A 22,915-nucleotide genomic window follows, 5' to 3' on the forward strand; every position below is an offset into this window, starting at 1 on the left:
TCTGTTTTTTTTTAAGATCAAATCACTGCATCATTGAAGATATTCGGACTGGAAAGAGTGAAGGATATGGATCTGAAAAGCTGCGTGAGCTTCTCAAAATAATACCAGAGGCGGAAGAGGTCAGATATGTCAGCAGTAACTCTTTTACTGCTTCATAGTGGGAATAGATTTGATGATTCATTGATTTTCAGAAAACAGTATGGTTCAGGACATAAAAAAATTAAGCATTCCATTTATCTGGTGCTGCGAGTTCCTGTCTCCTCAGATTTCTATTTAAATCTTCTTGTACACTATTTGCCTTTCTGACAGAATATTCCTTGCCTCCAGTATCTACAGTAATAATAAAACTGTGTGCATCTTCCCTGTTTTAATCATAAGCTCTACAAGTTGCAAACATGAGAATTGTTTGTCTAGTTTTCAACCTAGAGCTCTTGAAAACTGCAATCTTACATTTCCTTTTCAGAAAGACATAGGAGCAGAATTAGGCCATTATTCAGCCCTTCAAGTCTGCCCCGCATTCCATTATGGCTGATTTATTATCTCTCTCGATCAAATTTTCCTGACTTCTATCTGTAATCTTTGATGCCCCTACTAATCAAGAACCTATCAACCTCTGCTTTAAATATACCCAATGACTTGGCCTCCGCAGACACCTGTGGAAATGAATTCCACAGATTTGTCACCTTGTGACTTAAAGAAATTCCTCTTCATTTTTGTTCTAAAGGGATGTCTTTCTATTTTTAGACTGTGTCCTCTGGGCCCAGACTTCCCTGACTATAAAACTGCGCTCTGCAGCCCATTTTGAAGTTTGAACTGTGGGCAATAAGTCATTAGCAAGGGTGAATAAAACGAAGGCAGAGTAAACTGAGCGGCCATTGTGTGAGTGGGCCAGTGTTAGAGTGGGGGGGGGGCTTTGGCTCATCAGGCTTGGGCAAGATTAGTATCTGGTAAGTTTCTCCTTTATTCATCATTCCTTGTCTGTTAGTACATAGTTAATGCAGTGAGAATGGCTGTATTGTATTCTTTGTATGAGATTCTTTGTAGGAATTTTGGGAGACCTCCAGCCTTCCAGATAACCCCATTTGCATCAGGTGCATCGAGCTGCGGCTTCTTCGAGAATGTGTTAAAGAACTGGAGCTGCAGCTCATATGGGAGATGGAGGAACTGATAGATAGTAGCTATAGGGAGGTATTCAGTCCTAGGTTGCAGGAGGCAGGTAAATGGATGACTGTCAGTAGAAGGAAAGGAAATGGGCAGCCAGTACAGAGTACTCCTGTGGCTGGCTGCTCCCCTCAATAATAACTACACCATTTTGGATACTGCTGAGGGGACGACGTACAGGACGTGACAACAGTGACTGAGTCTGGTGTTGAGACTCAGAAGAGAAGAGAGGTGAAGAGGACTGCAGCAGTGATAGGAGGTTCCATGAGTCTGTGAACACGATGGAGACAGCTGGATGGTATGTTGCTTCCAGGTGTCAGGGTCGGGGATGTCTTGGATTGGGTCCACGGCACTCTAAAGGGGGAGGGTGAGCAGCCAGGAGTTGTGGCACACAAGACATAGACAATGAAAATGAGGAGGTACTTTAGGGAGTTAGGTAGCAAACTGAAAAGTGGGACTGCCAGGGTAGTAAACTCTGCGTTGCTGCCTGTGCCATTTGCCAGTGAGGGTAAGAATAGGAGCATTTAGCAGATGAATGCGTGGCTGAGGAACTGGTGCAGGGGGCAGGGGTTCAGATTTTGATTATTGGGATCTCTTTGGGGGAAGGTACAACCTGTACAAAAGGGATGGGTTACACCTGAACACGAGGGGCAGCAACATCCTTGCAGGCAGGTTTGCTAGAGTCGTCCAGGAGTGTTTAAACTAATTTGGCAGGGGGATGGAAACTGGAATGATAGGGCTGAGGATGGGGCAGTTCATTTACAGACAGGCAGTGTGTAATGAAACTGCTAGCAAGGATAAATTGATAGTAGGGCAGAATTGCAGTCAACAGGATGAGTTGCAATGTAAAAGAGAGACAAAAACAAAAAGGGTGATGAATACAGGATTGAAGGTGTTATATCTGGATCCAGTATATGGAATAAGGTAGATGAAATTGTAGCACAGTTACAGATTGGCATGTATGACATTGTGGGCATCACTGAATTGTGGCTGAAAGAAGATTTTAGCAGACAGCTTAACATCCAAGGATACACTTTGTTTCAAAGGGACAGGCAGGTAGGTAGTGGGGTGGGGTGCCTCTGGTGGTAAAAATGAAATCAAATCCTTAAAAAGAGGTGACATAGGATCGGAAGGTGTAGAATTGTTGTGGGTGAGACTAAGAAACAACAAGGGTAAAAAGACTCTGATGGGATTACATATAGACCTCCAAACAGTAGAAAAGATACGGGTTCCAAATAACACCAGGAGGTAGAATATGCATGTCAGAGGGGCAATGTTACGATAGTCATGGGGGATTTCAATATGCAGGTAGATTGGGAAAATCAGATTGGTGCTGGGACCCAAGAGGGAGAATTTCTATAGTGCTTACAAGTTGGATTTTAAGAGCAGCTCGCGGTTGAGCCCACTAGGGGATCAGCTATTCTGGATGAGGTGTTGTGCAATGAACTAGAATTGATTAGAGCAGCGATCCCCAACCACCGGGCCGCGGACCGGTACCGGGCCGCAAAGCATGTGCTACCGGGCCATGAGGAAACGATATGATTTGGCGATAGGAGTCAGCTGCACCTTTCCTCATTCCTTGTCATGCCCACCGTTGAGCTTGAATGCACGCGAGGTCATTACCCGCGTGTCATCCATGTCAGCGCGGGAAGGAGATCAACTCCTCAAGCTTGCAAATGACGGCGGGCTGAAAAGTATGTTTGACATAACATCTCTGCCGGCATTCTGGATCAAAGTCAAGGCTAAATATCCTGAGATAGCCACGAAAGCACTGAAAACGTTGCTTCCATTTCCAACATATCTCTGCAATGAATGCAACGAAAACTAAATTGCGGAATAGACTGGACATAAGGAACCCCCTTTGAGTATCGCTGTCTCCCATCACCCCTCGATAGGACCGCCTTGTTGCAGGAAAACAAGTCCAGGGCTCCCACTGATTCAGCGATGTTGGTGCGTTGCAATGATTTTATCTGTTCATACGGGGAAAATATGCGCTGCGTGTTTAATATCCCAACGTTACTTAAAATGTTATGATGCTATTGACTTGTATAACCATTTAACAATTACAGCATGGAAACAGGCCATCTCTGCCCTTCTAGTCCGTGCCGAATGCTACTCTCACCTAGTCCCACTGACCTGCACTCAGCCCATAACCCTCCATTCCTTTCCTGTCCATATACCTATCCAGTTTTTCTTTAAATGATAATATTGAACCTGCCTCTACCACTTCTACTGGAAGTTCGTTCAAAACTTACTTCAAGCTCCCCTGACAATTGACATCACTATATTCATGTGAGGCAAATATGCGCTGTGTGTTTAATATTAAATTCGTTAGGTAAACCCTTTTAGAAAGGAAATTGAGTGTATTAGCCACTTATCACCGATATTCCGGTCGTGATTAAGATCCCCCGAACAGAATCGCCAAAAACGATTTGTAGAAAAAAAACGTACACGCATGCGCCCTGGTGCCCGCGCAAGGCTTCATGGTCATTGTAGTCTTTCTTGGGGTAAACCCAGCGTATTTGACTGCTACTCTCATCCGTTGGCAACCCTACCACCCCCCCGCCTCCTGGTTGCCCGGTCCGCAAGATTATTGTCAATATGAAACCGGTCCGCAGTGCAAAAAAGGTTGGGGACCCCTGGATTAGAGAGCTTGAGGTAAGCTTAGCGGAGCAGTGATCATGATATGATAGAATTCACCCAGCAGTTTGAAAGAGAGAAGCTAAATTCAGATGTATCAGTATTACAGTGGAGTAAAGGGAAATAGAGAGGTATGAGAGAGGAAAACAACAGGAATTCTGCAGATGCCGGAAATTCAAGCAACACACATCAAAGTTGCTGGTGAACGCAGCAGGCCAGGCAGCATCTCTAGGAAGAGGTACAGTTGACGTTTCAGGCCGAGACCCTTCGTCAGGAAGAGCTAGTAAGAGATTTGAAAGTGGGAGGGGGAGGGGGAGATCCAAAATGATAGGAGAAGACAGGAGGGGGAGGGATGGAGCCAAGAGCTGGACAGGTGATTGGCAAAGGGGATATGAGAGGATCATGGGACAGGAGGCCCGGGGAGAAAGACAAAGGGGGGGGGGAGAACCAGAGGATGGGCAAGGGGTATAGTCAGAGGGACAGAGGGAGAAAAAGGAGAGAGAGAGAAAGAATGTGTGTATAAAAATAAATAACGGATGGGGTACGAGGGGGAGGTGGGGCATTAGCAGAAGTTAGAGAAGTCAATGTTCATGCCATCAGGTTGGAGGCTACCCAGACGGAATATAAGGTGTTGTTCCTCCAACCTGAGTGTAGCTTCATCTTTACAGTAGAGGAGGCCGTGAATAGACATATCAGAATGGGAATGGGATGTGGAATTAAAATGTGTGGCCACTGGGAGATCCTGCTTTCTCTGGTGGACAGAGTGTAGGTGTTCAGCAAAGTGGTCTCCCAGTCTGTGTCGGGTCACGCCAATATATAGAAGGCCACATCGAGAGCACCGGACGCAGTATATCACCCCAGTCGACTTGCAGGTGAAGTGTCGCCTACTGACTCTCACAGCTATCTGGACTATTCCTCTTCTCACCCTGTTTCTTGCAAAAATGCCATCCCCTTCTCGCAATTCCTCCGTCTCCGCCGCATCTGCTCTCAGGATGAGGCTTTTCATTCTAGGACGAGGGAGATGTCTTCATTTTTTAAAGAAAGGGGCTTCCCTTCCTCCACTATCAACTCTGCTCTTAAACGCATCTCCCCCATTTCACGTACATCTGCTCTCACTCCATCCTCCCACCACCCCACTAGGAATAGGGTTCCCCTGGTCCTCACCTACCACCCCACCAGCCTCTGGGTCCAACATATTATTCTCCGTAACTTCCGCCACCTCCAACGGGATCCCACCACTAAGCACATCTTTCCCTCCACCCCCCCGCTTTCCGTAGGGATTGCTCCCTACGCGACTCCCTTGTCCATTCGTCCCCCCCATCCCTCCCCACTGATCTCCCTCCTGGCACTTATCCGTGTAAGCGGAACAAGTGCTACACATGCCCTTACACTTCCTCCCTTATCACCATTCAGGGCCCCAGACAGTCCTTCCAGGTGAGGCGACACTTCACCTGTGAGTCGGCTGGGGTGATATACTGCGCCCGGTGCTCTCGATGTGGCCTTCTACATATTGGCGAGACCCGACGCAGACTGGGAGACCGCTTTGCTGAACACCTATGCTCTGTCCGCCAGAGAAAGCAGGATCTCCCAGTGGCCACACATTTTAATTCCACATCCCATTCCCATTCTGACATGCCTATCCACGGCCTCCTCTACTGTAAAGATGAAGCTACACTCAGGTTGGAGGAACAACACCTTATATTCCGTCTGGGTAGCCTCCAAGCTGATGGCATGAACATCGACTTCTTTAACTTCTGCTAATGCTCCACCTCCCCCTCGTACCCCATCCGTTATTTATTTTTATACACACATTCTTTCTCTCACTCTCCTTTTTCTCCCTCTGTCCCTCCGACTATACCCCTTGCCCATCCTCTGGTTTCCCCCCCGCCTTTGTCTTTCTCCCTGGGCCTCCTGTCCCATGATCCTCTCATATCCCCTTTGCCAAACACCTGTCCAACTCTTGGCTCCATCCCTCCCCCTCCTGTCTTCTCCTATCATTTTGGATCTCCCCCTCCCCCTCCGACTTTCAAATCTCTTACTAACTCTTCCTTCAGTTAGTCCTGACGAAGGGTCTCCGCCTGAAACGTCGACTGTACTTCTTCCTAGAGATGCTGCCTGTCCTGCTGCGTTCACCAGCAACTTTGATGTGTGTTGGTATGAAAGAGGAGCTGGCCAAAGTTGATTGGAAAGGGACACCAGCAGGGACGATGGCAGAGCAACAGTGGTTGAAGTTTCTGGGAGCAATTCGGAAGGCGCAGGATCGATACATCCCAAAGAAGAAGAAATGTTCTAAAGGAGGATGACGCAACTGTAGGTGACGAGGGAAGTCAAAGAAAACATAAAAGCCAAAGGGAGGGCATATAATAGAGCAACAATTAGTTGGGAAGCTTTTAAAAATCAATAGAAGGCAAGTAAAAAGGTCATAAAGAGGGAAAAGATGAAATATGAAGGTAAACTAGCCAATAATATTAAAGGGATACCTGAAGTATCTTCAGATATATAAGAGTAAATGGGAGGCAAGAGTACATATTCGACACGCTGAGAATGACACTGGAAAGGTAGTAATGGCGGACAAGTTAATGGAAGATGAACTGAATATGTATTTTGCATCAGTCTTCACCATGGAAGCCACTAGCAGGATGCTAGAAGTTTGAGAGTGTCAGAGGGCAGAAGTGAGTGACGGTGTGATCACTAGGGAGAAAGTGCTTGGGAAATTGAAAGGTCTGAAGGTAGGTGAATCACCTAGACCAGATGGTCTCCACCCCAGGGTTCTGAAAGAGGTGGCTGAAGAGATTGTGGAGGCATTAGTAATGATCCTTCAAGGATCAATAGATTTTGGTATGGTTCCAGAGGACTGGAAAATTACAAATGTCACTCCACTCTTCAAGAAGGGAGAGAGGCAGAAGAAAAGAAGCTCTAGGCCAGTTAGTCGGACCTCAGTGGTTGGGAGGATTTGGGAGTCAATCGTTGAGGATATCGTTTTGGGGTACTCGGAGGCACTATGATAAAATAGGCTAAAGTTGGCATGGTTTCCTTCAAGGAAAGTCTCGCCTCACAAATCTGTTGGCATTCCTTGAAGAAATGGAAAGCAGGGTACACCAAGCAGAATTGGTGGATGTTGTGTACTTGGATTTTCAGAAGGCCTTTGACAAGGTCCCACACATGAGGCTGCTTAACAAGTTAAGAGCCAATGGTATTACAGGAAAGATTGTAGCATGGTTAGAGCATTGACTGATTGGCAGGAGGCAAAGTGTGGGAATTAACAGGACCTTTTCTGGTTAGCTGCCCGTTGCTAGTGATGTTGCACAGGGGTCTATGTTGGAACCACTTCTTTTCATGTTACTGTATATGTCATTGACTTGGTTGAAGGGAATTGATGGCCTTGTGGCCAAGTTTACAGACAATATGAAGATAGGTGGAGGGGCAGGTATTGTTGAGGAAGCAGAGAGGCTGCAAAAGGACTTGGACAGATTAGAAGAATGGGAAAAGACGTGGCAGATGGAATACAGTGTTGGGAAGTGTACGGTTATGCACTTGGGTAGAAGAAATAAAAGCATAGACTATTTCTAAATAGAAAAAAAATTCAAAAATCTGAGCTGCAAAGGGACTTGGGAGTCCTCATGCAGGATTCCCGAAAGGCTAATCTGCACGTTGAGTCTGTGGTGACGAAGGCAAATGCAATGTTAGCATTTATTTGAAGAGGACCAGAATATAAAAGCAAGAATGTAATGTTGAGACTTCATAAGGCACTGGTGAGGCCTCACTTGGAGTATTGTCAGCAGTTTGGGGCCCATATCTAAGAAAGAATGTGCTGACATTGGACAGGGTCAAAAAGAGGTTCAGGAAAATGATTTCAGATTGAATGACTTATAAGAGGAGTGTTTGATGGCTCTGGGAATGTACTTTTTGGAATTCAGAAGAATGGTGGGGGGGGATCTCATTGAATCCTATCGAATGTTGAAAGGCCTCGATAGAGTAGTTGTGAAGAGAATGTTTTCTTTGGTAGAGGACTCTAGGACTGGAGGACACAGCCCCAGAATAGAGGGGTGTCCATTTAGATTGGAGATGAGGAAGAATTTCTTTTGCCAGAGGTTGGTGAATCTGTGGAACTTATTACTACAGGTGGCTGTGGAGGCCATGTCATTGGGTATATTTAAGGCAGAGGTTGTTAAGATTTTTTTTTAGTCAGGGCACAAAGGGTTATTGAGGAGAAAGCAGGAGATGGGGGCTGAAAAGGAAATGGATCAGCCATGATGAAATGGCAGACTGCAGACTCGGTGGGCCAAATTCTTGGTACTCCTGTATCTTAAGATCTTATGGGCTATAGTAAACATCCTCGTCTCGTCCACTAGGCCTTTTAGTATTTGATGGGTTTCAATGAGATTCCCTCTCATTCTTCTAAACTCCAGTGAGTACAGGCTCAGAGCGATCAAATGCTCCACATACAACTTTCAAGTTTAATTAATATTATTGAAGCATACTTGAATACAGCCGAACGAAACAGGGTTCCTGTGGGGCCAAGGTGCAAAATACATTACGAACAGCCCACTGCACGTAGCACAAATACCACATATGGTTATGATTTTAGCAAAAAACAGCACAAAGAGAGACAAAATAATAATAATATAGCCCAAGTCCCTCAGTTGTCCTGTTCCAGCTTGTACTTCCATTGAGCAAACACAATGACATGTTGAACACAATGAGCTTCCATTGGGCAGCATCAATGGGAGGGCACACCCCAACCCAGTATGAAACCGAGTGGCACACAGCCAGCTCCAGCGTCTGTTTCGCTGGCGTCCGCAACAGGTGATTCCAATGCATGAGGACCTTGTCCACTCAACCAAGGCAACGCAGCTTCCTCGCCATCAGTCTCACCAATGAACTAGTGAACCAGACTTGCCGTATTCTGCATTACTAATGTCCAACAGGGTCTTGTGATCACAATAAAAATGTCCAAGACCGTCACTTGCACATTCTCTTGGCACCACAGTATGCAATAAGTCCATGTGACAACACAACAACGGTACACAATAAGTAGAGCTCCATTGCTATTAAGCAACTTGCTGATGGAATAGTCCTGAAGTACTTGTTGTTCCTTGTATCCAGCAATGACTTAGGATTGCAAAAGAGATGTATAAATTGAACAAATAAACCTTTGATTGGACTTGGAATGGCCGCTGTGTCTGTGTGCCACCATCTTACGTTAAAACTTACATTCCCAAGATCATTTTTTGACAGTCTCAGATTTCTGGACTTCTTCGCAAGTGAAAACAGTGGCGCAGTAGTTAGTGCTTTACAACCCTAGAGACACAGGTTTAATCCTGATTTTGGTTGCAGTCTGCATGGAGTTTCTTTGTTCTCTCTGCAGCCAAGTGGATTTCCACTAGGTGTTCTGGTTTTCACTCCCCTCCCAGAGATGTAGTGGCACGATGCAGGAAATGAGCTGCTAGAAGAACCTGCAGGGTCAGGAAGCATCTTTGGGGGGGGGGGTCGATAGTTCACACTTGGGGTCAAGGCTCTTCATCTGGACCAAGTGAAGGGTTTAACCCAAAATGTTGACTGTCCATTTTCCTCCACAGATGCTGCCTGACCTGCTGTGTTCCTCCAGTAGCTTGTGTCTTGTGTCTCCATTGTGCTGGTATTGTAAATGACACAATTATGGATGAGACTGGCAAAATAATCAAAGGATATATGATGGGCATGTGAAAAGGAATTGCAGGGCACAGGAAATAGGACTGATGGATTACCTTGGTGGTAGCTGCCATGGGCTGAATGACTTTCTCTTTTGGTGTAGTAAGTAAGTAAATACGTATATTTGTGCTCTGTAGCAAGATTACTAACTACCCTTGAGCCTGGCTGATACGTATACACCTGGCAAGAGATCAACAGTAGAGTGTCATGGTGATTATTTGTTTTCACATGGTACATCTGTGAATCACAACTTTGCACAGTCACTCTGGAATGTTTGCATGATGCGGCTCTTCAGCTGGAGCCTTTAAACCAAACAGGAAGAATAAATAACAGAAAGATATTTATCAGATGACTTCATCTCCAAGACTCTACCTATGTGATTCAATGCTCGTTTATTTAGCACATGTACATAGAAACATATAATGAAATGCACTGTTTGCGTTAACAACGAGGGTGTGCTGGGGGCAGCCCACAAGAGTGTCTACATATCCTCTAGACACCAACGTAACATACCCACAATGCTCAGCAGAACAATACAGAACACAACAAGCAACAAAACCAAAAGAAGCCCTGTCCCTCCCACCCATGCACGTACACGGTCCTTGAACCCTTCAGCCGGCTCGGACTTAGACTTCAACTTGCAGACGTTGGGCCTTCGACTACCCCAGCAGATGCACAGAATAGGACTTCGGCCAATGGGAGCCTCGACTTTTGGACTTATGATACGACCCTCTGGTCTTGATCCCCGGCATTGGCCTCATGTTCTGCCGATCACTGAATACTAGGCCCCAATCTCCAGCCATGCCAATGATGGGACCCGAACTCTCTGCTTTGAACTACGGTCTCAGCCATTCGCAAACCCAGGGAGTCATTGAACCTCACTTCTCCTGCCTGCATGGAATTCTAACTTCAGGATCAGCCGACAACTTGTGGACACTGGGAATGGGGGGTGGCACCGGCCCTCATTCACACAGGTTTGCCATTCTGACATCCTGGCACAGTCTGTGGATGTCCCAGCTAGCCTTCCAGTGTGGTGTGGAAACTGAGACTCTGGCCTGTCCTCTTAATTCCCATGGATTCCTGTCATTATAACCCAACCGTACCCTAATCCTCCCAGGAGGGGGGAGAAGATGGCGGCGTGACGACAGTGGATGCGGCCACTTCGGTGATGAATATCTGTTATTTGTCAAGTAGGGGACTGTGCACAATCCTGATTTGATGGAGACAGACGTGAGAGCACAGCGGAACATCTGGAAAACTTCTGAAATGACTGCTTTGCTACTGCTGCTACTGTGTGGTATCTGGAATCTCCGGAGCTGAAGGCCCGGAAATCCTCAGCTTTGCGTGTTTCAGCAGCCAAGGAGAGGTCGAAGGTGCTCGGCAGAGGATGGCGCTCGGGAGGCTGCTCGGAAGCTTGGAGCTTTCGGACGGATGGACTCAGGGTCGGCTGGGGTTGGCTGCTTCCAAGGTATTGGCAAATTGACGATGCCTGAAGGTTTATGGCAGGGAGTTCCTCCCGTTTGCCGCCTGCTATCGGGGACTCGGGAGTCGATCGACTCAGGACTTTGAGACTTTTTTTTACTGTGTCTATGGTCTGCTCTTTATCAAATTATGGCATTGCTTTGCACTGCTGTAACTATATGTTATAATTATGTGGTTCTGTCAGTGTTAGTCTTTGGTCTGTCTTGTTTTCTGTGATATCACTCCGGAGAAACATTGTATCATTTCTTAATGCATGTATGCATTTCTAAATGACAATAAAAGAGGACTGAGTGTTCTCATAATCCTGTGTACATACATCTACTGATGCCTCTGGACACATCTTCAGTGATGTTCCTGGAATCATCGGGTGTTTTGGGTCTTTCAACATCATACACCCTCCTCCAGGTGACCCAGCCGTGGCTGATCAGACCCCAGCTTGTGTCACCCACTAAAAAGCAACTAAAGCTGAGCCGTGACCTAAACAGAGGTCGTACCTCGGTGCCGTCTTAGAACACCATACCTAGAAAGGATATTAATTAAAGCAATTGGTCATTATCACATTGCTGATTATGGACCGAGACGTGTGGGAGAACCAAGATTTGGCAGGGATTATGCCGCATTTTCTTCCTACACTTCTCTGCCATAACCATTTTTTGTTTCTTTTTAAAAAAACTATCTTTCACATGGTGTGATAATAACAGGGTTGTCATGGTGGGAGATTTCAATTTCACAAATATCTCCCTGGAGAAAGGGGTTTAGATGGGGTGGAACTGTTCAGTGTGTTCAGGAAGGTTTCCTGACACAATATGTAGATAGGCCTACAAGAGGAGAGACTGTACTTAATCTGGTATTGGGATATGAACCTAGTTAGGTGACAGATCCCTGTGGGGAGAGCATTTTGGAGATAGTGATCACAATTCTATCTCCTTTACCATAGCATTGGAGAGGGATAGGAACAGATAAGTTAGGAAAGTGTTTAATTGGAGTAAGGGAAATATGAAGCTATCAGGCAGTTAAGAAGAAAAGAAAAGCTTGCGAAAGGTCGAAAAACTAGGTAATGATAGAGATCTAGAAGATTATAAGGCTAGCAGGAAGGAGCTTAAGAATAAAATTAGGAGCAATAAGAAGGCCTTGGTGGACAGGATTAAGGAAAACCCCAAGGCATTCTACAAGTATGTGAAGAGCAAGAGGATAAGACATGAGAGAATAGGACCAATCAAGTGTGACAGTGGAAACGTATGTATGGAACCGGAGGAGATAGCAGAGGTAATTAATGAATACTTTGCTTCAGTACTCACTACGGAAAAGGACCTTGGCGATTGTAGGGATGACTTCAGCCGACTGAAAAGCTTGAGCATGTAGATATTAAGGAAGAAGATGTGCTGGAGCTTTTGGAAAGCATCAAGTTGGATAAGTCACTGGGACCAGACGAAATGTACCCTAGGCTACTGTGGGAGGCGAGGGAGAAGATTGCTGAGCTTCTGGCTATGATCTTTACATCATCAATGGGGATGGGAGAGGTTCGGGAGAGGTTCTGGAGGGTTGGAGGGTTGTGAATGTTGTTCCCTTATTCAAGAAAGGGAGTAGAGATAGCCCAGGAATTTATAGACCACTGAGTCTTACTTCACTGATGGAGAAGACCCTGAGAGGCAGGATTTATGAATGTTTGGAGAGGCATAATGTGATTAGGAATAGTCAGCATGGCTTTGTCAAAGGCAGTTTGTGCCTTACGAACCTGATTGAATTTTTTGAGGATGTGACTAAACACATTGATGAAGGAAGAGCAGTAGATGTAATGTATATGGATTTCAGTAAGGCATTTGATAAGGTACCCCATGCAAGGCTTATTGAGAAAGTAAGGAGGCATGGGATCCAAGGGGACATAGCTTTGTGGATCCAGAACTGGCTTCCCACAGAAGGCAAAGATGGTTGTAGACAGGTCATATTCTGCATGGAGGTCGTTGACCAGCGGTGTGCCTCAGGGATCAGTTGTGGGACCCCTACTGTTCATGATTTTTGTAAATGACCTTGATGAGGAAGTGGAGGGATGGGTTAGTAAACTTGCTCATGACACAAAGGTTGGAGGTGTTGTGGATAGTGTGGAGGGGTGTCAGAGGTTACAGTGGGACATTGATAGGATGCAAACTAGGCTGAGAAGTGGCAGATGGAGTTCAACCCAGATAAGTGTGAGGTGGTTTATTTTGGTAGGTCAAATATGATGGCAGAATATAGTATTAATGGTAAGACTGTTGGCAGTGTGGAGGATCAGAGGGATCTTGGGGTTTGAGTCCATAGGACACTCAAAGCTGCTGCACAGGTTGACTGTGTGATTAGGAAGGAATATGGTGCATTGGCCTTCATCAATCGTGGGATTGAATTTAGGAGCAGAGAGGTAATGTTGCAGCTATATAGGACCCTGGTCAGACCTCACTTGGAGTACTGTGCTCAGTTCTGGTCACCTCACTACAGGGTGGATGTGGAAACCATAGAAAGAGTGCAGAGGAGATTTACAAGGATGTTGCCTGGATTGGGGAGCATGCCTTATGAGAATAGGTTGAGTGAACTCAGCCTTTTCTCCTTGGAGCGACGGAGGATGAGAGGTGACCTGATAGAGGTGTATAAGATGATGAGAGGCATTGATCGTGTGGATAGTTAGAGGCTTTTTCCCAGGGATGAAATGGCTAGCATGAGAGGGCATAGTTTTGGGGTGCTTGGAAGTAGGTACAAAGGTGATGTCAGGGGTAAGTTTTTTATGCAGAGAGTGGTGAGTGCGTGGAATAGGCAAAGGTCCATGAGCATCTGTCCCTGCTGCACCATACCACCCTCTGATGGTAAAATGCAGAAAAATGTGACTGCATCTTATGTCTCAGAACTGAACTTGTAAACATTTTTTCTCAGAGGGGAATGGATCTCTGCAGTATGCTGCACCCAAAGGTGGTGGAGGACTGATCTTTAGATATATTTAGGGAGAGCAATAAACAATGCTGGTGGAACTGAGTAGATATGCAGCACCTGTGGAGGGAAATGGACAATCAATGTTTCAGGTTCGGATAGTTCTGTTTATTGTCAGAGAATGTATACGGTAGACAAGCTGAAATAATTAATCTTCACAGACATCCATGAAAACCAGAACAACCCCAAAAGAATGAACAACAGAAAAACATAAGAACCCCAAAGTTCCTCTTTCCTCTCCCCCGCACAAGCAGCAGCAAAGCAACCTTCCGCTCCCCGTCACCATTTAGGCAACAAAGCATCCGTGCCCACCACCCACAAAGCACCCAAAGGGAGACCATGATCTGCAGTCAACAAAAACAATTGTTTATCCGACAGTTCAACATGCCAGAGGTTCTCTCTCTCACTAACAAGGGACATAGAGATGTCACCCATTTCACAGCGGAAGAGGAGACTTACATTCGCTGTTATGGCGTGACAGTCTACTTCCTTTTCCCACCACACTTCAGTTAACAACACCAGCCTGGGATTGGTTGACCACAAGGCAGCACCCTGGAGCTACCATCTTCCAAGGTTTGCTGTTTCTCCATTTCCCTCCATGGATGTTGCCCGGCCTGCTGAGTTCTTCCAGCTTGTTTGTTGCTTCAGATTCCAGCATCTGCAGTCCCTTATGTCTCCATATTTAAAGGAGAGGAGAGATAAATATTTGAAAGATCAATGTAACGTTCTGTTATATTGGCTCGTATATGTCTAGGGGAAATCCAGCCCAGCACCCGCCTCAACACTCCCCACAGGGTCGGTTGCCGCCCGAATGAATCACAAACATCAATCATCAGCCAGCACACCCAGTAAATTTTAACAAGTACGCTTTATAGGTATTACTAATGCTATGACATTAATATACATTTGATACAGAGAGGAAAGTAATGAAAAAAAAAGGCGCCAACACTTATCAAAGTCCAAGTTCTTTGCGCGCTACCGTTGGAGCTCAATTCGACTTCAGACGACCACCCGAATTCCGTCGACTCACGGCTCGGGACCACCCTGAGTGATCGACCGGAGCCTCTCCACACGTCCGCGGTCTTCCTCGTCTCTCCTCCGACTCCCCGCCAAAACTCAGTCCACAGTCATATCATACAGCATGGTATCCGAAAACAAAACGATACATCACCACCCATTGGCTAATAGAACCCTGTTATCTCATTTTAAAGTAAAACAAACTGTTAGCGCAAACTCTCTTCAGCGTTAAAGCACAACAAAGCCGCATTCCCCAGATTAACATAACAAAGTCGCCATTTTAAATGTAACAAAAGAAAGACCCTGTACATCAAGGAAGGGAGGATTATAGGGAACTGGCACAGAAGAGGAGTTGAGAGGTCGGAATGGATCAGCCATGATCATTATTGGGTCAGGCTTGAGGGGCACAGTGGCCAGCTCCTGCTCTTACTTTCTTGTGTGGAATTGCTGATTTGCATATCTTTTGCTTGCTAAATTAATTTGCCATTTCAATTAAATAATGCATACTTACTTTTCTAAGCGGTCTTTGCTTTGGAACCATTCTTGTCCAAGTTATCCCACACCTTAATTTACAAATACGCCTCTAGATCTCCATAACTTGTTACTTTCCATTGCTTCTCTCCCCTACTGAGCCAAGATACTTCCTAACAATTGTATTAATGTCATCCTTTTATTAATTGGGCTATCCCTCATTCTTTTTCTTTTTATCATTCCTTCTTAATTGTTGAATGCCCTGGAATATTTAGCTCCCCGTTTTGGTCACCCTGTAGGCATGTTTCTGTAATGGAATTTAGATCAGATGTTGTTCATCCATTTTGTTGTGGATGCACTATGTTTTCAGATATAGCATCTTTAAATGTGGCTTTTTAATATTTTTCTACATTCTGGTACTATTTCTGTTTGTCTTTGTTTTTGCTGCCTATTTATTTTGCTTGTTACATTTCAGTCTCTCACTTCCGGCTTGTCGTGCTCCCTCCTTCCTGCCATGTACTTGCCAAGCTGATTTAAACTTCAGTGCTCCCCAAATGACCCTGAAATAATTAGGAAAAGCAGGTGAGCTTTTGCAACAATCCAGTAGTTTTAATCAGCGTAACCAATTAAAAAAATTGCAAATGCATTGACATTTTTGGATTTCAGTTTACCATGGTGAGAATTAAACTTCTCCCTCTAACAATCAGTGGTCTAGGCCTAACCCTAGCCCAGGAAATTAACCACTTTGCTGGTATTGCTGATACTGGTAAATAAATGTGGTCTTTGATCTCTGATAAAAGGCATCCATTAGTCTTGCGAGACCATGGATCTGCGCCTGGAAAGTCTTCACTCCCAGGGCGCAGGCCTGGGCAAGGTTGTATGGAAGACCAGCAGTTGCCCATGCTGCAAGTCTCCCCTCTCCACGAGACCAATGTTGTCCAAGGGAAGGGCATTAGGACCCATACAGCTTGGCACCAGTGTCGTCACAGAGCAATGTGTGATTAAGTGCCTTGCTCAAGGACACAACACGTTCCCTCGGCTGGGGCTCGAACTCACGACCTTCAGGTCGCTAGTCCAATGCCTTAACCACTTGGCCACGTGCCCACACCTGGCCTAGATCTCTGATATTAGTCTATATACTGGGTTTCATCTTTATCAGTATTCTGCCCACACAAGATAAGCCCTATTTGTGCCCACCTCTGACATACCTAGACATTTTTCCTTTAAGTTTCTTTTACATAAAGACTCTTCCCACTTTACCTGTACAGCTCAGGGAGTCTCTGTAAGTGGGTATGTTTACCCTACCCATACTGAATGAAATCTCTGTGAGTCCTTTCTCTACAGTCAGGTGTTCCATAACCATGTTTTAAAAAGTGTATGCTATCAAATGTAGAACTTTTAAAATTTGCATGCCTGATTCCTAAATTGATTAGTGAGTAGTTTACTTTGTGGCCATAATCTTACACAATCCACTCTTGAATGCTGAACTAGTGTTTGTTTTGGAGTATCCTCTTCCAAGTTATCCTACACCTTAACATCAAGATACAGTTAAACAGCTCCACCATTCATGGTTGCCACTCCTCTCTCTTTCCTGTATGTTTACTGAAGGGATTTGTAGAGATATTGGTACTGGCCCAATTCACATGAAGTTTGTACAATGTTCCCTGTATCAGAACTTGGTCTGGCATCTTGTGAATAAAAGGCCTTTGCTTCCGTATGACAATAAAAAGTACCATACAATGATCATTGAATTAAAGGCAACCTTTGAGGGAGATCCCCAAACTTGAACTTCAGAGCAGTGCTACCTAAACTTTAATTTAAAGAACTAAAGACCATCAAGAAGTTCACAGTTAACACTGAATACTTCAAGCCCCAGGCCAGGGAGAGCACACTAAGAAGGATCCTGAGTTGTAGCACCATACTCATCAGAGGAAAAATAAGGAAATTATAACACATCCAAAGCCTTTATTAATCTTTCTTTTCTTTTTAAATCTTTTTATTGAGTAAGTATACAAAAAAGGTAAGCCATATAAACATTAATACAATGTTAAAGTATAATAAAATTCCAAAAGATATCAATACCAAAAAAAATACTACAAACAATGTAATTTAAACATAAGAAACCAAGATAACATAATAGTATACTAAATTTTATATATATCAATGGAAAAAAAGAAAAAAAAAACCCCCAAAAAAAACCCACCGTGCAACTAACTAAAAGCAAGGCAAAGCAATGGGCTAACTTGAAACCAAACAGAGTTAAACTTAAAATCACGTCCTCAATCCCGACCTCCATTAAAAACAGTGAAAAAAAAACAAGAAGGGTAAATATTACATTAAATGAAAATATCGAATAAAAGGTCCCCAAATCTGTTTAAATTTAAATGAAGAATCATAAAGGTTACTTCTAATTTTCTCCAAATTCAAACATAAAATCGTCTGAGAAAACCAAAAAAAGGTAGTTGGAGCATTAAGCTCTTTCCAATGTTGTAAAATACATCTTTTCGCCATTAAAGTAAGAAATGCAATCATTCTACGGGCTGAAGGGGAAAGATTACTAGAAATTTTAGGTAGTCCAAAGATAGCAGTAATAGCGTGAGGAGAGATATCTATATTTAATACCTTAGAAATAATATTAAAAATATCTCTCCAAAAAGTTTCCAAAGTAGGGCAAGACCAAAACATATGAGTTAAAGAGGCTATCTGCCCCGAACATCTATCACAGAAAGGATTAATATGCGAGTAAAAACGCGCTAACTTATCTTTGGACATATGTGCTCTATGAACCACTTTAAATTGAATTAGGGAATGTTTAGCACAAATAGAGGAAGTATTAACTAATTGTAAAATCTGCCCCCAATCATCCACAGAAATGGTAAGCCCCAATTCCTGTTCCCAATCTACCGCCTTTATTAATCTTAAACAATTTGACCTGATAGTTGCCATTGGTAGGAAAAGTAAATGCCCTCATGCCTATTCTGAAACTTCTATGAAATGATGTCAAAGTGTCAGCAGCATTTGAAGTGGATGATTGCTAACGTTCTGAAGAGGGAGTCTGGATGTCCTCTTAGAATGCTCAGAAGGCCCCCTGAGTCCACGCCAGCCACCAAGTACTTAGCTGTATTAATTCCCTTTTCCAACACTCGACACAACTTTCTATACCATGTCGCTTCAAGTGCTCATCTAAATACTTGCTTAATGTTGTAATGTACCTGCCTTCATCACCTCCTCATTTGCAATGTTCCAGATTCCAGCTCCCCTCTGGCTGAAAACATTTATCTTCAAGTCTCCTGCCCCTTACCTTCAATCTGTGCTCTCTGGTTATAACCATCTTTGTGAGTGGGAAATATGTCTTACCATCTATCTGCCCTATCTGTGTCCCTCATAATCTTGTACACCTCTGTCTGGTTCCCCATCAGACGTTCTGCTCCCAAGTCTTTCCAGTCCAAAAAGCTCCTTACGAGTTACCCTCCTGGTAAATCCCCTCTGCACCCTCCCCAAATAATGCATCCTCTGCCTTTAAATCTTCCCTAGAGTGTGGCAACTAGAAAAGCACACTGTATACTGGCAGGGGCTTTCAAATGATTTAGTTATACCATAACGTTGCTACTCCTGTGTTCTGCATTCTGGCTAATGTATCCCATGTCCCCTTTTAACCACCTTATCTGCTAGTGCTGGATCCTTGGACATATACGGAGAGGCCGTTCTGTTCCTCATTACTTTCTCCTCAGTAACAAAACACCTTCAATTTCTCTATTAGGACTGTGGACTTTAATTTGTTTTGGGCTGTGGGCTATGATTTGCTAAGTCTCTCAGAGTAACATAATTTCAGCATGAGCTTCAGCGGTTTAAGGCTACTGGCTGGTAGACAAGTGTAATGGTGGGGAAGAAAGCAGGCACATTGGCATTCACAGGTTAGTGGATTCTTGATCCAGAGTCGTGGCAATTCCTTGGGGCATCTGTTCAATCCAGCCATTCGTCTGCTGCTATAACCTCAGTCATTAGACATTGCAAGGACACATAAGTGCTTGATGGAATTCTCCAAACTGGTGAGTCACAGTCATAGGGCAATATAGCATAGACACAAGCCCTTTGGACCAACAATGGTGCCTACGTAGCTAGTCCCAACTTTGGCCCATAGTCCTCCAGGCCTTGCCCCTGCATGTACCCTAAATAAGTGATTCTTCTGGCAGTTCATTCCATGTACTCACAGTGCTCTGCCTTGAAAGGTTGCCCTCAAGTCCCTTTTATATCTTTCTTCCCTCACTCTTGATCTGTGACCCCCTGGTTTTGGACTCCCTTGTCCTGGGAAAAGGACTGCTACTGTCCACCTTATCTCTGCCCCTCATGATTTTATAAACCTCTATAAGGTCATCCCTCATTCTTCTACATTCCAAAGAATATAGACCTAGCCTGGCTAACCTCTCCTTGTATCTCAGGCTCTGTGATGCTGGCAACGTCCTTGTAAATCTTTTCTACACTCTTTCCAGTTTAACCATGTCTTCCCTATAACAGGGTGACCAAACCTGAAAACAGTACTCCAAGTGTAGCCTCACCAGTGACTCGTACGTCTGCAATATAATGTGCCAACTCCTATATGCAATGCCCTAACTAATGAAGGCCAGCATGCCAAATGCCCTTTTCGCCATCCTGTCTACCTGTGATGCTGCCGTCAACAAAACTTGAAATCATAGGTCCTTCTGTTCTATTATCCTCCCTGGTGTCCTACCGTTCATAGTACAAGTCCTATGCTGGTTTGACTTTCATTATCTCAACCTTACTCCTTCACCCACTTCCTAACTGATCAAAATCCACCCTGCCCCCTGTAATCTATGATAATCTTCTTCACTATCAATAACATCTCCAAATTCTGCACCATCTGCAAACCATTGGCTAAGCCTTGTGCATGGGCTCAAGAATCTAGCCACAGGCCAAGCTGGTAGCAGAATCATTAGGTACCCATCTGGAAGGTTTTTGTAGGATGAGAATTGTACCAAACTTCATTAAGTGCTTCATGCTTCTTCTGCACCTTTGCTGTGCAAAGTTCTCAGTTTATTTCTCTGTAGTAGAGCTGTGATGTTCCTTCCACCTAGCTCATCTGGTTCCAGTGTGTCCAACTTTATGGACCTTCAATCTAAACTAACCTTTATGATATATGTGATGCTGGTCTCAGAGCTGCAGCATTGTGTCCTCTCCCTTGTCCTCCTACTGTTCAACCTTTTCCTTCTCCTGTACCTCTGAGAGGTGAAGTGGACCATACTCTCAGAATAAACGGTTATAAGGTTCAGCTAGTGGTGTGTGTGAAGAAATATAATGGAGTTGGGAATGGGGATGGATTTGATTTCTTGGAGATGTGATAGTTCTCGAAAGAAGCTGGAGTGGCCGTATACAGCAGATGAGCCATCCACTACTCTGCCTGAGGCCTTGGTAGCTGCCACTCCCACCTCTAGCAGGCATCTCAAATGTCATATTTGACATGTTGTCATAAAGGACAGAGTAATGATTGTGAATGAGGCAACAGCCAGTAAGCTATACATATATATAGCTAGGGTGCCTAAGCCTTTTGCCCAGTACTGTAGTAATTTTAAACATAGCACTGTACTGCTGCCACAAATAAAAACAATTTCATGATGTATGTGAGTGATGATAAACCTGATTCTGATATTAGTCTCTAATGTGGACTGAGAGTGGGAAGGGGCAGGGAGAGGGGAATCATGGTTGGGAAAAATGGAAGTGAGAGGCGGGGGAGTGGCATGCGCCAGAGACACATTCTGTATTGATCAATTAACCAGTTGTTTGGAATCAAATGGCAAGGCCTTGCCTGGTGCCAAACTCGCTCTCCATTCCATGTTGACAAGTATAGTAGTGTGCAAATGTCTTGGACACCCGAGCTATATATATGTGCTTAGGACTTCTACTCAGTTCTGTATATTGACTCTTACTAACTAGTCAACTCAGGCCTAGGGGGCCGGTGTTGGCACGATGACAGACTCTCTACTTCTCCCTCTCCCTCTTCAGCGTGTTCAGTTCATCTACATTAGCTGCACCGCTGTCTTCTAGGGGCGTGTTGACCATAGCCTTGGGAGGGCGCCCAGGGTTCATTATGATGACAGATTGACTCTTGGAGCAATCCTATCAGCTCCATTCTCCTACTTATTTCCCTGAAATCTGTTCTCTCATACACACCCATTTACACCCTCTGATTCTTTTAACAACTACCCATCTCTCAGATCACCAAACCATACTAAAGATAATTTACAGGAGCCAATTAACCTACTAATCCTCGGGATGTGTTGGGGGAAATCATGCAGTCACAGGAAGGGCATGCACACTCCATATAAGCAGCACCGGAGACAGGATTGAACCTGGGTTGGTGGAAGTGTGTAGCAACCGCATTGCCTGCCTCATCGCTGTAAAGAACTGCACCCTTGAAGGATGCAGTGTTTGGATTACACGCATGTTAACTGTTTTGCACTATGTGCAGCTCGTGCACTTACAGATAAATGCAGTAGATGAAGTTGGATTTTATCTTGACTACTTGTATCAAGTTAATAAATTATTTGCACCATATTGAGTCCTCTAGGAGGTCATTCTCTTCCCACATTTGCTCCCTCTGAGGCTTGCCTCCCCCTGCTCCCCCCATCATGAGCTCAAGACCTCTGTCTTCTTCTGGACCTCCTCCACTAGAACCTTACGTGCTGTGTCTGAGAACTTCTGTTTCATTTCGTAGATCTCTGGGCAATGCACTCAATTGAAACCCTCATTTAGGATAACATGTACAATCCAGTAAAGTGGCTGTAACTGGCCAGAGTTGCACAAAGGCTGGCAAAGCTGGCAGTTGAAAATGAGCTGATTTTCTAAAAATTATTCTGTTTTTCAGTGCAAAGTGGTTACATGGGAATGTCGGTTTCAGTCCTGGAATCTGATATGAAATTTTTAAGCCATTTTAAAATTTTCATCATCCTTCTGTGAAGGAGTGTTTTCTGACTAGCCTATGTATCAGTTAGTCATCCTTAGTTCTAGACTGCCTCCTTACCATGGCCCAACCAGGATCTGCAGATGTTTAGCAAGGTGTCCATTACACTAACCATTACAGTTGTGAAGCTCCGGAAAAGCTGAAAGGTCTTGACAAAGTGGATGTGGAGAGGATGTTTCATATGGTGGGAGAGTCTGAGACCAGAGGACTCGGCCTCAGAATAGAGGGGTGTCCTTTTAGATTGGAGATGAGGAGGGATTGCTTTAGACAGAGAGTGTTGCGTCTGTGGAATTCTTTGCTACAGGCAGCTGTGGAGGCTGTCTTTATGTAAATTTAAGGCAGAGGTTGATAGATACTTGGTTGGTCAGGACATGAAGGGATATGGGAAGAAGGCAGGAGATTGGGGCTGAGAGGAAAATCAGATCAGCCAGACTTGATGGGCCATGGTCATATCTTACAGTCATGGTTTTAAAACTCCTTTGGAAGCTTGGTCCTGTGTGTCAATGGACAACTCTAGCCATCTAT

At 44.5% G+C, this 22,915-nt stretch overlaps 1 protein-coding gene across 3 annotated transcripts in view; it reads left to right on the top strand.

The window, feature by feature from the left end:
- fhdc1 (FH2 domain containing 1) overlaps positions 1-22,915 on the top strand; it is a 106,451-nt gene that overhangs the window by 60,838 nt on the left and 22,698 nt on the right. For all 3 annotated transcript variants that reach the window (XM_063046494.1, XM_063046495.1, XM_063046496.1), the window contains exon 4: positions 17-119. In XM_063046494.1, coding sequence (XP_062902564.1) covers positions 17-119 — 103 coding nt within the window. The remainder of the gene's footprint in view (positions 1-16; positions 120-22,915) is intronic.

This window comes from Mobula hypostoma, chromosome 4 (assembly GCF_963921235.1).
Source record: "Mobula hypostoma chromosome 4, sMobHyp1.1, whole genome shotgun sequence".
Lineage (NCBI taxonomy): Eukaryota > Metazoa > Chordata > Chondrichthyes > Myliobatiformes > Myliobatidae > Mobula > Mobula hypostoma.